Genomic DNA, 20,380 nt, shown 5'->3' on the forward strand with positions numbered 1-20,380 from the left:
TACAGGTAGAGGGAGGTGTGGTTGAAGAGAAGACAAAGATGTGTGATGTGTTTCTTGGTGATATGCATTTGGATTGTTGAGTTGGCATTAGCCCACTTAGATAGCAATGTACCATTTGCTAGAGCAAGTGACTTTTGATGATGGTGATCCTTTTGAGGGGTCATCCTCCGCATCAATAGTTGCAGATCTTGAATTGGATATAGAATAGGATGGAGAAGAGAGTAGGGGCAATGGTGGTGATTTTGATGATTCTGGCATGGAGGAATTCCATCTAAAATTCTAGTATCCACCTTATTTTTTGTTGCTGTTAGCATTTCCACCTATAATATTAATGACTTAGTTTTTATGTAATACATTTTGATTTTGATTTGATGACTTAATGATTTCGATGTAATGCACAATGTTTTTAAACTCCGAATCAAGTTCGGAATCGGCTGAGGGTTGTAACGACCTATCTTTAAATATAGAGAACCCAAGAATAATAGCAGGCATACGATGCATGCATATGATAGCTACATATGCATGTGTCGCATACACCGCACTAGTATTTATATACTAAATTCAACTTAAGTACTAAATACCATGACACTTCTTCGAATAGAGGTTCTACTCATCCATCAACACCCATATTGCGTAATGTATGGGTAAATATTAAAAGAGGGCTAATAAATTATATATCTCAGTTTATTAATAAAAATTATAGTAATAAATTAATAAAATGGTTAACATATATATATGAAATTAATTAAAAGGTACTTAAAACAATGTTATAATTTTAATATTTAAAAATAAAGTACTTTAATAAAAAAACATATAGAAATGCCATTTATATATATGTATATATATATATATATATTTATACGTGACCATAAAAGAGATAAGAGAAGGTGATACGTGACATGGGAGGGTGTCACCAGGAGACTAAGCGGTGGCCTGCTGGTGGAAGAGCGGCCACCGCCAAGAAATCAGATAAAGGCCACCAAGCAGAAGTTTACGGGGGGACGGAGGGAAGAAAATCTGAAGGAGGAGGAACATCATCTACGGAAATCATCCACAGGAAGAGCCTGAGTTGTTCTGAGGTTCTGGGCACGGGGGAACAGTCGACTTCTACTAAGAAGCTTACTGGATTGAGTAGCCAGGTTCTGCTCAGTTTCGCTGGGTGGATTCGGTCTTTTGGTAACCGAAGCAGGGAGTTGGAGTCATCATCAACCACAAGGGCACAGGTAGGTACCCTCAACAGTTCTGTTAGATAATCTGTTAATTAATTTTGTAAGAGTTCAGGAACATGATTACAGGTTCAACATAAAATCTCCTTTGCTGTTTTTACACTTGTTTTCACGGTCTTGACAAGGGTCGACTTCGACTCTGACTCCAAATCGGTATCGACTCCTTCGTGTTTGATTTTAATGACTCGGTCGTTGTAAAAAATACTTTATATATATATTTATATTTATGAAATAACATAGCTTTAAAGATTTTCATTCATGTTTCCAAACACAAAGCATTAGAATATAGAGAGAAGACAACATATGATCAAAATAGGCTCATGAATATATCCATTATATCAAAATTACACCCAGTGCACTGTCCAATACGTACATGATATAGAGAGATCGAGACAAAAGCACATAACCAAGGAGGCTCTAAATGGCCTCTACAACAGAAGTAAAACATGACTAGTCACTAGTCAATACTGGCTACTGCTAGAAAGCCAACATCATCTGGCTTAGACTTTGAATCAAAGTGAAACAATGTTAAAATTGGAAACTAGGGCCAAACTCCATGAGGGTGTAGGATTGATCTAAAGATCATTCGATTTCGACATGTATTCATAGAGATATGAATTTATTTGTGTTATGTGACAATTCGTCAAGGTCGGCTAGCAACCAATTACCCCCATCTATCCTCAACGTTTTACTATAAATAGAGGTGGCCTTCAAGTCACTTTGATACACACTCTTGTGATCTCTCTTCATTCTATTTTGGGTTTGATGAAGAAGAGATCCAGAGGGAGTGCCCTAGGATATATGCCGACCAAATGATGCCCTAACGCTGCCATGAAGTACCCTAGACGTGGAAGAAAAAGGGTCTTCTTGAAGATCCTACGCTGCCCTAATTTACATTGAATGAAGCAAGCCCTTAACGTAGTCTTGGAGGAGTCTTGCAAGCAGCCATAGAAGAATCTAATATGCTGACATGGAAGGATGCCCTGGTATCTAATTTGCTGCCCTAGAGGATGCCCTAGACTCTAACGTAGTCATGGAAGAAGGTTTCCATATCACAAGGAAGTGACCTAAACACATGTCTAATGCCACTGTCTTAGAGTGCCCTAGATGCAGGATAGAATCATAGTCAATACGCTGTTCAAAGGGTCCTCAATCCGCTGTCCTAAGGAGAGGTCTACACGTTGTTCAAAAGAGACCTAGCCACAGTTAACCTATACACCGAAATAAGGACCTTAAATGCAACTTGAATAAGTGTAGCAGGCATCGATGTTGATGATGATAACAATCATTCCAGGGGCATCTTCAATGATCGAAGGAATGATAGGTACAATGGAAAAGGAAAAGGAATGCATGTCATCAAGGAAATGGTCGACTCTTCAGAGAAAGCAAGGAACTCCATGTATGAAGAATCAAATGTTGTTTTTGATAAGCTAAAGGAGTATTATCTTATATTGGCCCTCTCCATTGCTTCTCCTCCAGACTCTTTGGGAATTTGGCTTATTGATAGTAGTGCTTCAAGGCACTTCATCAGATAGAAGGAAGCTCTCTTTAATCTGATAGAGAAGGAAAAAATCGTGGAGATTATACTTGGAGTCAAATGCCACCTATCCCAGAAAGGGTGTAGGAATGTTACCCCTCAATTGAATGAGGGTAACATGATTCATTTACAAGTTCTTTATGTACTTGATATCAAGAAGAACTTGGTGTCCATTTTGGCAATGGAAGTCAAAGGTTTCAAGGTGGCATTCATCAATGGAAAGGTATGTGTTTAGAAAAATAATTTTAAAAGATGCTTTTACTCTTGGGTTCAGGGTTGGCAATTTGTATCAAGTTGCTGGAAGTCCATTGGGGACCGTGTCGTGTGACTCACTCTTCTATGGCATCGAAGGTCTACCCATCTTCATTATGGGGCCCTACCCGAGGTGAGACAGATGGTGACAAGGATGCCTGAATTCAAAGAAGAGCATGAAGGTACATGTTCGAGATGTTCCAAACGAAAATTTACAAGGGGACCATTCCCCTCATGTAATGGCAAGACCACAGATGTGGAACAACCCGAGGGGTTTGAGATTCATGATCAGGGATATCATGTATGCAGGTGGAAGAAAGCTCTCTATGATTTAAAGCAAGCACCTTGAGCTTGGTATGAGAGGATTGACAACTATCTGATGAAGCTGAGATTCACTAGGAGTGAAGCCGATCCAAACCATTTCTTTAAGGTTGTGGATGATAGACCTCTCATACTGGTACCTTATGTGGACGATCTCTTTCTGGCAGGTACAAACCCTCTCATTTACAAAAGTAAGAGGGAGTTGGATTCCAGATTTGGAATGGTGAACTACAAGCCCGTGACTACCTCGATGAAGCCTAACTTTAAGAAGTTATGCGGTAGTGATGCCAGACCTGATTTGGGAAATGCCTTTGAGTTTCATAAACTCATACTAGCATTGATGTTCTTGGTGAACTCCTGTTTGGATATATGTTTTGCAGTTAGCATGTTGAGCTCATATATGGTTGAGCCTCACTGGATTGGTGCCAAGAATCATTTGAGATATCTTCAGGGCACAATCTCTCATGAATTGAGATACATTGCTGGAAATGTGAAGTTGCATGATTATTTTGATGCTGATTAGGCAGGCAATGTGAAGTTGCATGATTATTTTGATGCTGATTATTTTGGGTGCTGGTTCTCTTTGGGTTTTGCTTTGATATCTTGGATGAGCAGGAAGCAGAATTTTGTTGCTTTGAGCGCTGCTGAGGCTGAATACATAGTTATGAGTATGACCTCGTGTGAAACTGCTTGGCTGAGGAAGCTCTTCAGTGCGCCGTTTGAACACATGCTGGATACCATCGTGATCTTCTGTGACAGTCAAAAGGGGATTCGATTGTTGAGGAATCTCGTGTTCTATGATCGCTCCAAGCATACAGACATTATGTACCACTTTATCTGGGATATGGTACAATGAGGAGCAAGAAGGCTCCATCACATTGGGACTGATGTGCAGGTCGTCGATATTTTGACAAAGCCCTTGGGAAAGGTCAAATTCTTGTCTTTCCGAGAACGACTAGGAGTCGTGGAGAGACTCTCTCCTGAAGGTCCAGTATAATATGGCATTGAGCTTTGGGAGCTCCAGGGGGCTTGGGGTACTTTTTGGAGCGATGAGCAACCGTAGGGTGAGTCGTTCAACCTTCCCCTAGTGGTCTGCTATGTAGGCAGGATGAGTGGTTCATCCTTCTCTTGTTGAGACACAATCATAGGGTGAGTGGTTCAACCTTCCCTTACTGATTTGTTGTGTACAGGGTGAGTGGTTCAGCCTTCCCCTGGGATACCCCATGGCGACATGTAGGCAGGATGAGTGGTTCATCCTTCTCCTGTTGAGACATCCTACCCATGCAGTCTGGGACTCATGGGAAGTAACTCTCATTTGGCTAATGAGTAGGGAAATGAGGATAGGGACCATAGTAGTACTAATGGACACATCGTGTAACTACCGTACTCCCTATGCTAGGATGATATTGATCTGGGATCAATTCGAATTGACTTCGGGTCAGTAAGAGTGATATAACTCACTCTTTTGGAACTGATTTCGGATCAGTAAGAGTGGCATGACACACGCTCTTTATTTGGAACTGATTTTGGATCAGTAAGAGTGGTATGACACACTCTTTATTGGAACTGACTTTAGGTCAGTAAGAGTGGTATGAGACACTCTCTCTTATATGGGACTGATTTCGGGTCAGTAGAGGATGGTATGATACATTCTCGATCACTTCTTCTTCTTCATAGTTCAACAGAGCAGAGCAGTGTAGGGCACTGATAGTTGAGATAGTATAGACTGGCAGATGGACTAGTAGATGGAGTTCTCCTTAGTTGAGAGGGAGTGTTAAAATTGGCAACTAGGGCCAAACTCCATGAGGATCTACTTATTTATAACAGTTGATATTTTTCTTGGATTCCTCTCATCGAGAGGTGTAGGATTGATCTAAAGAGCAATCAATTTCGACATGTATTCATAGAGATATGAATTTATTTGTGTCATGTGACAATTCGTCAAGGTTGTCCAACGACCAAATTACCCCCATCTATCCTCAACATTTTACTATAAATAGACGTGGCCTTCAAGTCACTTTGACACACACTCTTGTGATCTCTCTTCATTCTGTTTTGGGTTTGATGAAGAAGAGATCTAGAGGGAGTGCCCTAGGATATACGCTGGCCTAATGATGCCCTAATCCGTAGGAAAGGAAGAAGCCTAATGATGCCTTAACGCTTCCATGAAGTGCCCTAGACGTGGAAGAAAAAGGGTCTTCTTGAAGATCCTACGCTGCCCTAATTTACAGTCAATGAAGCAAGTCCTTAATGCAGTCTTGGAGGAGCCTTGCAAGCAACCATAGAAGGATCTAATATGCTGTCATGGAAGGATGCCTTGGAATCTAATTTGCTGCCCTAGAGGATGCCCTAGACTCTAACGTAGTCATGGAAGAAAGCTTCCATATCACAGTAAGGAAGTGACCTAAACATAGGTCTAATGCCACTGTCCTAGAGTGCCCTAGACGTAGTAATGGGAAGATAAAATCATAGTCAATATGTTGCTCAAAGGGTCCTCAGTCCGCTGTCCTAAGGAGAGGTCTACATGCTATTCGAAAAGAGACCCAGGCACAGTTCTGTGTGTGCACTAGTCACAACCAAGATGCACCCTAAACATTGGCCTAATCTGTACGCTGTTCTATCCATAGTCAGATGATGGTTCTATGCAGCAAGAAGGATCCTAATACGTTGGGAAGAGGAGGCCTTAACCATCGCTATACACAGTCAAAGAGGGGTCTTTATAAGCTACCCTAGCTGCAGTCCTCAAGGGCTATCAAGGAGCCCTAACACAACTTTCTAATTTGCTGTTCGATGATATGATGAAGCCCTATTCGCTGCAAAGGATAGCTGATCAATAGTGAACCTATACATTGAAATAAGGACCTTAAATGCAACTTGAATTAGTGTAGTAGGCAACGATGTATCAAGATTATGTTTGGGCATGAATTAAGGATTCATGAGACCTGTTGGAAGAATAGATTGCTACAGCCAGCTGCTTTGCTAGGTTGCAAGCCATAGCAAGCAGCTAAGGCTGTTCCATGGGAATATTGCAGCATGCATTGAGTGTAGGTGGCAGTATGGATTAGGAGGGGCTCTCCTAGGTGGTCTGCAGCCCTTGAAGGGCTTAGTTACCTTACAACATGATGAGATGCAACATGATGAAGGGTGCAACATAGTGAGAAGTGCAACATGAATGGTGCAGAATAGTGCAACTGTAAAAATTTTCTCATTTCCCACCCTGGTTTTCAGTGTCACTTATTTCTCCAAAATAGTTAAATGCCCTTTCCCATATCCATACATTTAACAACTGAAAAATAAATTTTGCTGAAAACACAAATTCTGGAAATTTTATAGAATGCTGGAAAATGCAGAAATATAAAAATCAACACATATAAACAGCCATTCAACACATTTAAACACAATGATATTTGGTCAAGGTGACCTTGGAAAAACCCCCTACAACTCTTGGGGAAAATCAGTTCGAGAGCTCTTTCTTATTTCTGGAAAATGCTTTTTACAGTGAGAAATATTCAGCAAAAAATTAACAAGCAAATTTTACAACTTATCTCGTTTTCCGTGCCTCACAGCCAACTGGGAAAACTTGCAAACAACAAAATAGAACAACAATAAATGCTGTAAGGCCTCCTCGAAAAATAGCAGTACAACTGTACAGATTTTTGCCCTCGACTTGGTGAAACTTAGCTATACGGACTTGCTAAAACTCTGCTGTACGGACTTGCTGAAACTCCGCCTTGCTGAAACTCCGCTGTACGGACTTGTTGAAACTCCGCCTTGCTGAAACTCCGCTGTACGGACTTGCTGAAACTCCTTCTCCTCACTGTCCAGAAATCTCCCTTGCTCTCTTGCTCTCCTTCTCTCAATCTGCTCATGAAAGAATGAATGACATTTTCTTCCTTTTCCTCCCTTAATCTAACCCTAAGTGACTTTTGGGTAATCCCTAAATCCAATGGCTGAAATAGATTGAGATCTAGGGCTGAGATTAAATGCTCATTTAAATCTCACTTTCTATTTTTTAGTTCACCCCACTTTAATAAAGACCCACTTAGTCATTTATTTCCAAAGTCACTTTTCCTTTCTAATTTTACATTGACTTTATTAAAGTCACTTTAAAATTAGACTTTAGTAATTTTATCACTTAAAGTCACTTTTAAATTAGATTTGACTTTATAAAAATTATAAAATCACTTTAGGAGAAAAATTAAATTCTTTTGGACACTTTTCCCTAGGCCAAAGATCAAAGCCTTAGGGAACAACCTGTCCTTCTGTACCAAATTTCAACACTCCCTCTTACCGAGGAAGGTGTTCCTCACCACACCCATCTTGTCTCTGAAGTAGTCATGCTTGCCCCGTGGTAAGGCTTTGGTAAGAATATCTGCAACCTGCTCATCAGTGGGAATATACTCAAGCTTCACAGCGCCCTTCTGAACACAGCCTATGATGAAATGATATTTGATCCCGATATGCTTTGACCTGTCATGAAATACTGGATTCTCCGTGAGTTTAATGCAACTCTGATTATCACAGTAAATCACTGAAGGTCTCAACGGCTGGCCAAATAAGCCAAACAACATCTTGCAAAGCCAGATGGCCTCACAACTTGCTAGACTGGCTGCCATATACTCTGCTTCTGCTGTACTCAATGCTACTGACTGCTGCTTCCGGCTGAACCATGACACTACTGCCGAACCCAACACAAAACAACACCTGAAGTGCTCTTCCTATCAGAAGCACAACCTGCCCAATCAGAATCAGTATAACTTGCCAATCTCACTCCATCCCCCTGCCTGTAGTTCAGACCATAATCCACTATCCCCTGCAAGTACTGCAAAATGTGTTTTGCAGCCACCGAGTGAACCTTCCTAAGCTCACACATAAACTGACTCATCGTGTTGACTGCGAAACAAATATCTGGTCTAGTGTTGACCAAATACATCAAGGAACCAATCAGTTGCCTGTATAATGTGGGATCCACCAACTCGGAATCCAAAGCATGAAGCTTCTTCCAGTTGGTAATCATCGGTGTCGACATGGGTTTACAATCCTCCATGTGGAATCTGCCAAGGATGTCCACAATATACTTCCCCTGCCCAAGGAAGAAATGCCCCTCCTCCTGCCACACCTCCAAACCCAAAAAATAATGCATCAAGCCGATGTCCTTCATCTCAAACTCCGTCGCAAGATCTCTCTTGCAGTGCTCAATGAGTCTCTCTGCACTTGTAATGACCAAGTCATCCACATACAACACCAGAATGAGAGGCTCCTCACCTATCACAATAAAGTAAAGGTTTGGATCTGCCTCACTCTTTGTGAAACCCATCCCCTGCAAGTACGTATCTATCTTGGAGTACCAAGCTCTGGGAGCTTGCTTTAGGCCATAAAGGGCCTTCTTCAGTCTGCACACATGGGACTCCTTCCCATGCACCTCAAAGCCCTGTGGCTGCTCAATGTACACCTCCTCCTGTATGAAGCCATTGAGAAATGCAGTCTTTACATCCATCTGGTGGATCTTCCAACCCATCTCTGCTGCTATCGATATAATGGAGCGGATCGAAGTATATCGAGCCACAAGAGCGAAGGTCTCCTCATAATCAATTCCCTCTACCTGGGAGAACCCTCTAGCCACAAACCTCGCTTTGAATTTCTCAATGCTGCCATCTGCAGCATGCTTTACCTTGTAAAGCCATCTGGAAGTAACCACGGATTTGCCCTCAGGCCTCGACACCACCTCCCAAACATCATTCTTAATGATAGAAGAATACTCCTCCTGCATGGCCTCTCTCCAGACCTACTGGCTAGCTGCCTCCTCATAGCTAGAAGGCTCAGAGTCAAGGATGCTGGTAACCATTGCCATATAGCTACAAAACCTCTAAGGTGGTCTACTCTCTCTGACTAGCCTCTTAGGCTCAGCAATAGATGTGGCATCTCTCAAGGTGTCCTGAAGCCGCTTGGGCTTCCTCTTCCCTGAGCACATTTCTCCCATTGGAGAATGAAACTCCTCCTCCCCATCATCAGGAGCCTGAACTCCTCACTGTCTGTCTGCTGTCTTCCTGCCTGCACCTGAACCTGTAGAAGCTGAGGTACTGTGTGAACTGTCCATCAGTGGACTCCCTAGTGAACTACTCTATGAACTGCTCTGCATGCTGCCCGGAGCACCACCCCTGTGGCTCGGTGAGCCACTGCTGCTCACTGACGGACCTGACATCCTCGTAGATGTACCTCCGGATCCTCCTGATCCCTGCCCACTGGATCCCTGTGACTGACTCAACTGCTGCTGAGGGTCTGGCTGATCCAGATACTCTAACTCCCGTGACCTCCTAAAGGCCCTGTCCTCCTCGAACTTCACATCCCGCCTGACAACAACTTTCCTTTGTGCAGGAATGTAAATCCGAAAGGCCTTTGAGGTCTCATTGTAGCCCACAAAGATACCCTTCTCTGCGGTGGGCTCTAGTTTGGTCCTCTTCTCCTTGGGTATGTAGGAGTATGTAATGCACCCAAAGATATGAAGATGACAAATATCAGGCTTCTTCCCAGAAAAAGGCTCCTCCGGAGTCATGTACCCCAAGGCACGATGTGGACTCCTGTTTTGTAAATAAACAGTTGTGTTGCAGGCCTCTACCCACAAGAACAATGGCAACCCCTGATCATGTAACATGGCTTTGGCAGTGCCTACGATGGATCTGTTCTTCCTCTTCGCAACCCCGTTCTGCTGGGGGTTGTGAGCAACAGTGAACTCCCTCCTAATGCTTGCCTCTGCACAATAGTCAACAAACTCTCCAAGGGTGTACTCTCCCCCATTGTCCGACCTCAGGGACTTGATCTTCCGCCCTGTTTGTGTCTCCACAAGAGCTCTAAACTCCTGAAACCGCTTGAAGACTTCACTCTTGGTCTTCAAGAAATAAATCTAGGTCCTCTTGGAGTGATCATCAATGAATAAAACATAGTACTCATATCCACTCAAGGAAACATGAGGCGTTCGACCGCTCACATCGGAATGAATCAAATCAAGTATCCCAGTCGCTCTACTGTCACTGCTGGGAAAAGGGGATTTGGTAAACTTGCCCATCGCACATCCTCTGCAAGTATCAAAGTGATCAGTACTGAAATCTGGCACACCTGTAGTGATCTCCCGCAATGTCCTCAAGGCTCCATGATACATATGCCCCATCCTGCGGTGCCAAATCTCACACAGCTCAGAATTGCTAGCTCTGCTGTCGGTACTACTGCTCAATGCCAAAAGGGGCTGGAATGCAAACTTGTACACCTTTGCATGGCGTACACCTATCACTCTAGCTGAATCAGCTGGAGTGCCCCTGGGATACATCAACACCTGTCCTCCTTGAACAGTACCTCATATACTCTGTCCTCCAAAGCTGATACGGATATGAGGTTCTTCCTCATCCCTGGCACATAAAGAACATCTGTCACCTTCAAGGGAGGTTTGGACTCTCTCTGAAATGTCAGTGTCCCCACACCGACTGCTCTAACAACTTTTTTCATCACCGAGTAGTACCTCTATATCAGTGTCACTCTCTGAAAGCTCTGAGAAGTACTCACGGCTCCTGTCATGTGACGTGAAGCCCCATTGTCCACATACCAGATACCTGAAGATGCTCCGCTAATCAAGGGAAAAGCATGCTCCCTCTGAACCTGTGTGGCAGGTGATCCTGCACTAGAGGACTTACACGCAGTGAATGCAAACTCCCTGTCAAAACGATCTGCAAAGTCCTCAACCTCTGCTGAAGCTGCCATGCTCTGGTTCTTCCCCTTCTTCTTCTTCTCCGGACACACAACTGCATAGTGTCCCATCTTTTGACAATTCCAACTCTTCACCTTGGAATAGTCCTTCTGTGTGTTATCCTGTTTATCTTTACCTTTGCCTTTGCCCCCACCATTGCTTGTGGAAGCCTGCTTCTTCCCTTTGCCTTTCTTGCCTCCTGCCACCAGTGCTACATCCTCATCCTGCTCAACTGGCTTGGCTGCCCCAAGCTGACCTTTCCTGATCTCTGTCTAAATGCAATCATCCCAAAACCTCTCCCATGTGGGAAGGGTCTCACGTGCACAAACCCCATCAGCAAAGTTCATCCATGAACGGGGGAGGCCATTCACTGTAATCCGCACCAACTCAGTGGGTGGAATGTCCTCTCCAACTGCTGCCAACTCATCTCTCACATTAGTAATCTTGGTGAGATATCCAGCTGCACTATCATTACCTATCTTAATAGTCTTCAGCTTCTCCTTCAGGACCATTTTCCGGTTCTCATTGGTACTTTGGTAGAGATTGGACAATGTTGTCCACATCTTATGGGAATTCTCTTTCTTCTCACATGAGGAATGCAATGGTTTTTGACTCGGTCTAGAATCAGTCTCTTATCCTTGTTGTTTTTTTTATTATACTCAGCCAACTGAGTAGCATCAATAGGCACAACAACAGGGTTCTGTGTGGTATGCACCATGATGTCCCAGACTTCTGCCTCCTCAAAGATACTCTGCATTCTCTCCTTCCAAACGCTGTAATTGCTATGCCCATCCAACCTAGCCTCCACCCTCAATCCCAATGACATCCTACTGTCCTAAAACTGAAAAATAGCATTGCTGTAGTAAAGATAAAACTGCTGTTTGTGAAAAATCAGCTTGCTGGAATTTTCTGAGTGAAAAATCAGCTTGCTGTAATTTTCCTCCTTGCTGTCCCAAACTACACTTCAGCACTCAATCTCTGATACCATGTAAAAATTTTCTCATTTCCCTCCCCGGTTTTTAGTTTCACCTTATTTCTCCAAAATAGTTAAATGCCCTTTCCCATATCCATACATTTAACAACTGAAAAATAAATTTTGCTGAAAACACAAATTCTGGAAATTTTACAGAATGCTAGAAAATGCAGAAATATAAAAATCAGCACATATAAACAGTCATTCAGCACATTTAAACACAGTGATGTTTGGTTAAAGTGACCCTGGAAAAACCCCCTACAACTCTTGGGGAAAACCAGTTCGAGAGCTCTTTCTTATTTTTGGAAAATGCTTTTTACAGTGAGAAATATTCAGCAAAAAATCAGCAAGCAAATTTTACAACTTATCTCGTTTTCTGTGCCTCACAGCCAACTGGGAAAACTTGCAAACAACAAAACAAAACAACAATAAATGCTGTACGACCTCCTCGAAAAATAGCAGTACAACTGTACGGATTTCTGCCATCGACTTGCTGAAACTCAGCTGTACGGACTTGCTGAAACTCCGCTGTACAGACTTGCTGAAACTCCGCCTTGCTGAAACTCCGCTGTACGGGCTTGTTGAAAGTCCGCTGTACAGACTTGCTGAAAGTCCGTTGTACGGACTTGCTGAAACTCCTTTTCCTCACTGTCCAGAAATCTCCCTTGCTCTCTTGCTCTCCTTCTCTCAATCTGCTCATGAAAGAATGAATGACTTTTTCCTCCTTTTCCTCCCTTAATCTAATCCTAAGTGACTTTTGGGTAATCCCTAAATCCAATGGCTGAAATAGATTGAGATCTAGGGCTGAGATTAAATGTTCATTTAAATCTCACTTTCTATTTTTTAATTCACCCCACTTTAATAAAGGCCCACTTAGTCATTTATTTCCAAAGTCACTTTTCCTTCCTAATTTTACATTGACTTAAAGTCACTTTAAAATTAGACTTTAGTAACTTTATCACTTAAAGTTAGTAACTTTATCACTTAAAGTCACTTTTAAATTAGATTTGACTTTATAAAATTATAAAGTCACTTTAGGAGAAAAATTAAATTCTTTTGGACACCTTTCCCTAGGCCAAAGATCAAAGCCTTAGCGAACCACCTGTCCTCAGGTACCAAATTTTAACAGCAACATGGTGCAGCATGGTGATGATGAAGTGTAGCATGATGGGTGCAGCACAGTGATAATGGATGCAGTATGATGAGTGCAACATAGTGTAACGAAGCGGAACACAGTGATGGGTACAACATGGTGATGGAATCACCTGTGTTTAGATCTGCTACCTCATGTGTTATCTTCTTGGAGAAGATCTCTGCTCTTATTTTGACAAGTCAAAATGTTGACTTTTGATGTATATGTACTATCTCCCTCTTTGCTGAACTATTGAAGAACATAAGAATAATTGACCAAGGGTTTCCCCACATTGGGGTTTGTCCGTGGCTGGCGCCACATTGTGTGTCCTCTTGTCTTGGCTTGTTTTCTGCGATTTATGTTTACGTTCTATCTGCGTTTTACTATCATGCTGAATATCATTGCTAATTTGGAATTGATTTTGAGCTAATATGGAAAATTGAAGTAAATTTGCTCTCAGCATAGAACATACCTAAATTAACAGATAGGGAAACCCATGGCTCCTCCTCCTCATCACCATCTCCAACTACAACTGTAGAAGTAGTAGCACTAGCAAGCGCAACAACTGCACGCTAAGATAGACGAGCTATGCCCTTGCGTCGTGGCTGAGTAGAGGAAGTGCCTACAATTGGAGGACTTGGGGCTGGCCCTGGTACTAGTGGATTTGCATTTAACTGAACATGATGTTCAACTACTGCCTCCATCTGTAAATCCAAATCAATACCAATATCCCTATAAGAATCAAACTTTGTTGGATGAATCTCCACTACCCAATCTGATGTTGGATCAATATCTTCCAATACAATGGGATTTGTATCAGGTCTTTTGTTTAGCAATTGGTTGCATCTTAGCCGGAGGTTGTATTGGACATAGACTAGATCATTTAACCGTTTTTGTTCCAAACGGTTTCTCTTCTTCGTGTGAATCCTCTCGAAGACAAACCAATTGCACTCACCCAGTAGCACTGCAAGTTTGACTCAAAATATGGATTGCAAACTTCTGCAATTGAGGACAATGGCTACCAAATGCCTCCCACCATTATGCTGCAAAAAACGTAGTTGTGTAATGAGTTAGCTCAACAAATTATATTCAACTTTCAAATTATAAACAATTTAACAATATAAGAATTTGAAAATTGAAATTGTTTGTTTACTGGGATCATCTGCTTCCCTTGCAATGCTTGCTAGGTTCTTGTGGCTCTATTGAAACAAGTGATTTGTTGGTGTATCTCTAGCTGGTCACTCTCCTTAGGGACCATGTGGTCAATTTATACAATCAATCCATCTCTAACCTCCCCAGTCAAAGCTTCTGCCTCTAGAGCTTTATAGTGATACCTTGGTTTTAGAAAATACCTAGCTGCATGTATAGGGCGATGGAGTTGATTTTTCCATCTTTGAGCAATGATTTCCCATATGGGCCCATAATTAGCCACTCTATCCCTGTATGCTGCCTTTATTTGCTCCTTTGCTTGATCCATAGCCTCATAAATGAAGCCCATAGCCAATATTTCCCCATCCACCAACTGCAACACCTTAACTAGTGGCTCAACAACTTTCACAATCTCTGTTGCCTTTTTCCAAAATATTTCTTCATTAACTTTCTTTCTCACAACTTTGCCATCCTGTTTGTGAGATCATTGACATTCATTCCATTCATCACTGGAAAACACTCTTTGCAAGCTTCTATGTTGGGAAAACATACATTGCAATGTCAAAAAATGAGTTGCAAATCTAGTGATGGCAGGCCTAATAATATCCTTACCCCCTATGTGTTTCCTCATGAGTTTCAAAATCCACAAGTGACTGTAGATATATTTTGTTATGCTCTTGGCATGCTCTATAATGTTCTTGATCCAATCTATTTTACCAATATCCTCAAGCATGAGGTCTATGCAATGTGCAGCGCATGGCGTCCAAAAGATGGTTTTGTGTTTTTCCTCTAACATTTTGCCAACAAGAACATAGTTAGAGACATTATCTATGATGATTTGAACAACATTAGCCACCTCCACCTCTTTAACAACCTCATCCAAAAGCTGAAACAAGAAGTGTGCATATTTCACCCTATCGGATGCATCAACTGATTTTAGAAACATGGTTCCGTATGGGCAAAAGGTAAGAAAGTTTATGATGGTACGATTCCTTTGATCAGTCCATCCATCTGACATGATGGTACATCCTGTTTTTGCCCATGAGCTTTTGAAATCTTTTAAATATTCATTAATGGACAAAACCTCTTTTGCAAAAGAGATCCCCTTAACTCATGCATAGTAGGGCCTTTGAAGCCCTTTCCAGCAACAAATATGGCATCAAACATAGGTTCATAATATGGTGAACGAGAGGCATTGAAGGGGATATCAACATCATACCACGATCTAGCTATGTAATCATAGGTAGTTTCTCTCAATTCTTTATTCTGATGGTCATCCAAAGTGGGCTGCATTTGACCTCTATTAGCTTGAGGACCATGTGCACTATCAGAGGGAGAGGAGGGTGTGAAATAACTTTTGATAACACCCTTCTTTTTTAATTTTACCCTTACACTTTTCTTGAATAGACTCTAAAGAGGGAGGAACATAGCGAAAGGGGTTGGATACATCAGTGCAAGGGATAGATGAAGAGCCCTCATAATCAAAATTGGGGTTGGCAGCCGTCATGTGTTTTATACTCTTCCTCCCAATTTTAGCCTCTATTTCTTTTTGCCTAGCTTTTTCTTCCTGAAAATTCTCAAAATTTTCTACCAACTCCTTCGTAATATCCCCAGTTTGTTCTACTGGTGCTACACATGGAGCAATTTGGCTTCTAATACCAGCCAAGTGTTGTTTCAGCCTATGAATGCCCCCTCCACCTCTCTTAATTTTTCTATGATAAAATTTGCAATGCATTTGATTATCAATCATCTCAACGTATACCCAAGCAACATCTTTAATTCAAGGAGCCATTTTCTGATATTTGGACTTGGAAATGAAAAGAAACAACTCTGAAAATGAAAAGAAAAAAAACAACTCTTCAATGTTCATTTCTTTTACAAAAAATACTCTTTTAGATTTCCAGATTTGCAAAAAAAACACAAGCAAAGGCAAATTTGAGAAGTGAAAGAAAAAATCTCTTGGCTCTAACCTCCAAAACGCTGCTCCAACAAACCAACTCCTCAATGCTGCTCCAATGATTGCCCAAGAAGCTCCTCACTGCGGCTCCAATGATTGCCCAAGACTCCTCACTGCTGCTCCAAAAACCAACTCCACAATTCTTCACAAACCCTTCACAAATTCTCACAAATGCAATGAAATAGCTGAGGAAATGTGAGGGGGTTGGGTAACTTTTATAGGCTTGGGAGAGGTTAGATGGACAAACAGAAAACCTAAAACCAAAAAATAAGCAAGTCTGGAGTCCGCTTTCCCTCCAAAATGCGCTGCAGACCAGGTTTGGTTGGCTTGGCCGGTTTAAGTTGGACTTGGCTGAGCTGGGCAGCCTGTTACCAAGCCGGTCGAGTTGGTGACCGGCTTGGCCAAGTCCAACTTAAACCGGCTCGGCCGGTTTGGTAACAGACCGGCCATTGAACCGGTTTTTGTGCCGAGCCGGCCTGGGCAAGGGTCAGGCTTGGTTGGCTCGGCTGAATTTTAAAACACTGGTAATACAGTTTATGGTTCTAATTTCTTTCGTGTTTGGTCATCGTTGATGTAGTAACTAGTTGTACTAATATTTTGTAAGTGTTATAGCTTTAAAAAAATGACGTTTATGTCTATCTTTTATTTTTTCATTTGTAATTTAAAAAAATTATATATAATGTGTCCTCCCTGATTTTGTGGTCGATGTGTCTTCTGTTGGGTACTCCTATTTATGTGATCTATGCCCTTGTGTCATGTGACTTCGCGGATCAAGTATTGAGTAATATAAGTTTGTCATTCTATTAGGTATTTGCTTGTGGCATAATGAGTAAATTGTTTTGTTCACCATATTTTTTTGGATATTGTTGACCGGGTTAGTTTTGGTTAAAGTTGAAGTCTAAAAGCTATTCATTGTTGAAGTTTGACTCTAACGGCCTCTAGGAAATATTAAGTAGAAGACAAAGATAGTAAGACTGAGTGGAAAGCAATTAAACAGTGAAAATTCTGAAGAAGAAAATTGTTTAAATCATCTGAAAATACTGAAGAAGAAGAGAGTTTGCTACAGATTACTGGACCAAACAAATAGTGAATTGTATCACAGTTAAAAATCAAAAATTACTATCTTGAGAGAGCAAGAGCAAAACTGAAATTTCATCATGAAGAAAAAGGTAGAAGACAACAAAAGGTTCGTGTATGGATAATTTGTATATGGTCATTGTTGTTATTATGAGATGGTAATTGTTGTTATTAGGGTTGTAGAATGCACTCAGTTTTAAATTTTTGATGAGGTTTAACAATAGTATTGGAATTATTGGTGTCATCTCTGCAATGTTATCAGAACTGAACTGGTCGACCCCCCTGAACCAGGAACAGGTCAGAACCAGACCGAAACCAGAAAAAAAACCAGACCAAAAATACTGTCGACCAAAAAATATATAAAATATTCAAAATTTAAAGAAACATGTGTGCGCGCATGCACATCCATATAAATCGAAACCATACACAAATATGCAAAAATTCTCATTTATATAGCAAGAGTGCATGTAACTAAAAAAACACTTAAGTGCTCCATAAATTTGCAATTTCGCGTCTTTCTATAGCTGCGGTCATGGTCAGAACTTCATTTATAAAATCATCAGATATTGGAACCGGTGGAACTGGCTGGTCAGGTCATTTTAATCCCAAAACCAGTCCAATCGGTGGCTTGGAACCAGAAAAGGCTGGTTCGGTACCGAACCAGTCAGCTGTGTACAATGCAACCAAGGACCTTTGAACGCAAATAATAATACTAACTATTATTATAATTTAAGTGGAGCAGTCTAATATTCAATCCGAGGGCCCTACTAATGTTGTGTAAATAATGGCAATGTTAAGAATTCAAGTAAAAGGATGAACATGAAAGATAAAGGAGAATGTCATTTTTAAAAGTTAACATTTATTGCTTCAGGATGTTTGAGAGTGGTTTCAACCTATATTTGGATTTCATTTGGCTAAAGTAGAATGTTAGATCCCACTCAAATCCAAGTTCCAACAGGCATAACAGTTTTTAGGATTTTAGGTTTGGGTGGATCACATCATTTTCTTCAGATTGTAACCATTTTGTGTACAAGGGGATGGAACTAACATTTAATCAAGAGCACCAAGCTGTCTATGTACCTTGATGTTAGTGGCATTGATTGTTGAACTCCTTTATCATGATGCTATTAAAAATGTACCGATCACTCTAACAAAATCTGGATTTAACATTTCGAGTTTTTTCTATCTTATTTTAATACTTAGAGGGTGATATTGATGATGAGTATCACAATATAGACAATGCTTTTGATGATATGTAGGTATTTCTTGTAGAATAATTTTCTTTTTTCATGCTAGAGGCCATCTAGTGCCTTTGTGAGCACGTTGGCAACAGTTATGCACATTCCTAAAATGTGAGGCCATCTAGTGCCTTCGTGAGCACATTGGCAACAGTTATGCACATTCTCCAAATGAACAAATGTGGCAAACATGGGAAATTGTTTACGAAACTCCGAGGCCTTGCTTGGTTTAATACATTTTTGGGAAGTGCAACTTCGAATCCGACAACCACCTCCTTACCTTTCGAAGTAACCTCCTATATCCGTATTGTTTCGAGTAGATAATAAAGTTGGCAGGTGCTTTTTGTCTTTCTTTCACATTCTTTCTTGTAAAAGTGAGTATTGACTTTTATTTCATTTGTGTTTTGCAGGGGGATATGTTGGCTGTAGCTGGAGGGGGTAGTGCCTCTGTGAAGCTGTGGGATACTACTTCATGGCGGACAGATGTTTCCCTTGAAGTTCCTAAAGGAGAGGGTACTAACACAAAATCATCAGAAAAAGCTGGAGGGAAATTTGTTCTAGCTGTTGCATGGAGTCGAGATGGAAGTCGTCTTGCATGCAGCACAATGGACGGGACAATTGCAATATTTGATGTGATACGTGGCAAATTCCTGTACTATTTGGAGGGTCATTACATGCCAGTGAGATCCCTCGCTTTTTCTCCCACTGATTCTCGGATCTTATTCTCTGCTTCAGATGACAAGCATATTCATATGTATGATGTTGACAACAAGAGCCTTATCTGTGCTATGTCTGGGCATACAAGTTGGGTTCTGAGTATCGATGTCAGCCCAGATGGTTTAGCTGTTGCCACAGGATCCAGTGATAGAACAGTTAGGCTTTGGGACCTCTCTATGAGGACATCTGTCCAAACAATGACCAATCATACTGATCAAGTATGGGGTGTGGCATTTCGTCCAACTGGGTCTTCCGGTTCTAGATCAGGCAGGCTTGCAAGTGTTTCTGATGATAAAAGCATATCATTGTATGACTTTACCTGAGATTTGGGTTAGTCTGCTTTCAGGGATTTTGTGTGATCTCAATGGCATTCTTTAGCACGTGTGAGATTTGTGCTTTCTGTCAAATTTACATAGTAGTTCTAATCCCCACTCTGAGGAGAATGGTTGATTGGTAAATTATTGTTTTGTGGAGTGAAGTCACAACCAACCTTTCCTAGGCTGTTTAAGTATCCAGAGTTTTATGCCAATCAAAATCAGATGCGATTCTTTGAAGGAGATAAAACTATAATTTTACCCGTCCCATAGTGACTATACTGGAAATGTTGCTATCTTTTTCAAGTTTGCTTTCTTGATATTGGATATAAGGCATGGATATATATTTGGTTTTTAGGGTTTTGTTCAAGTGGCCCGCGTATATAGTTCCAAGCCAGTACATCTGGATTTTGAAGATGGGATAATTACAGTTGGTTGTGTGATGTGAATGATTCTAACTTTGATTAGCGTTATCTATGTAAAATTATCTGGCAGTTTTGTTATATAATGATGGGTGGCAATTAATGGCACTCGAGGACAGCCTTTTATTGGCAACTATAACTGCATATTCTTCTTTATTATATGTTATGAGTATTTCCTGTAGAAACGTTATTGAAATGATTTTTTTTAAAATTCATGATTGTTAGGATTTTCTTGGTCAATTTAGGATTATAGTATGATTATGGTATGGTATAGAGACTGGGTTTAATGGAAATTTTCTGAAAAGTCTGATTGCGCTGGATACTCTTGTT

General features: G+C 41.1%; 1 protein-coding gene across 1 annotated transcript in view; it reads left to right on the plus strand.

Annotated features, from left to right (window-relative positions):
* Positions 1-20,043, plus strand: part of VIP3 (Transducin/WD40 repeat-like superfamily protein) — a 48,980-nt gene extending 28,937 nt beyond the window's left edge. Inside the window, exon 2 of the mRNA XM_089436223.1 lies at positions 19,008-20,043. Coding sequence (XP_089292349.1) covers positions 19,008-19,637 — 630 coding nt within the window. The 3' untranslated portion in view covers positions 19,638-20,043. The remainder of the gene's footprint in view (positions 1-19,007) is intronic.
* Positions 20,044-20,380: the final 337 nt, after the last annotated feature.

The sequence above is a fragment of the Pinus tabuliformis genome, chromosome 5_2 (assembly GCF_031772625.1).
Source record: "Pinus tabuliformis cultivar Carrire ecotype Pingquan chromosome 5_2, CPIR1, whole genome shotgun sequence".
Taxonomy (NCBI): domain Eukaryota; kingdom Viridiplantae; phylum Streptophyta; class Pinopsida; order Pinales; family Pinaceae; genus Pinus; species Pinus tabuliformis.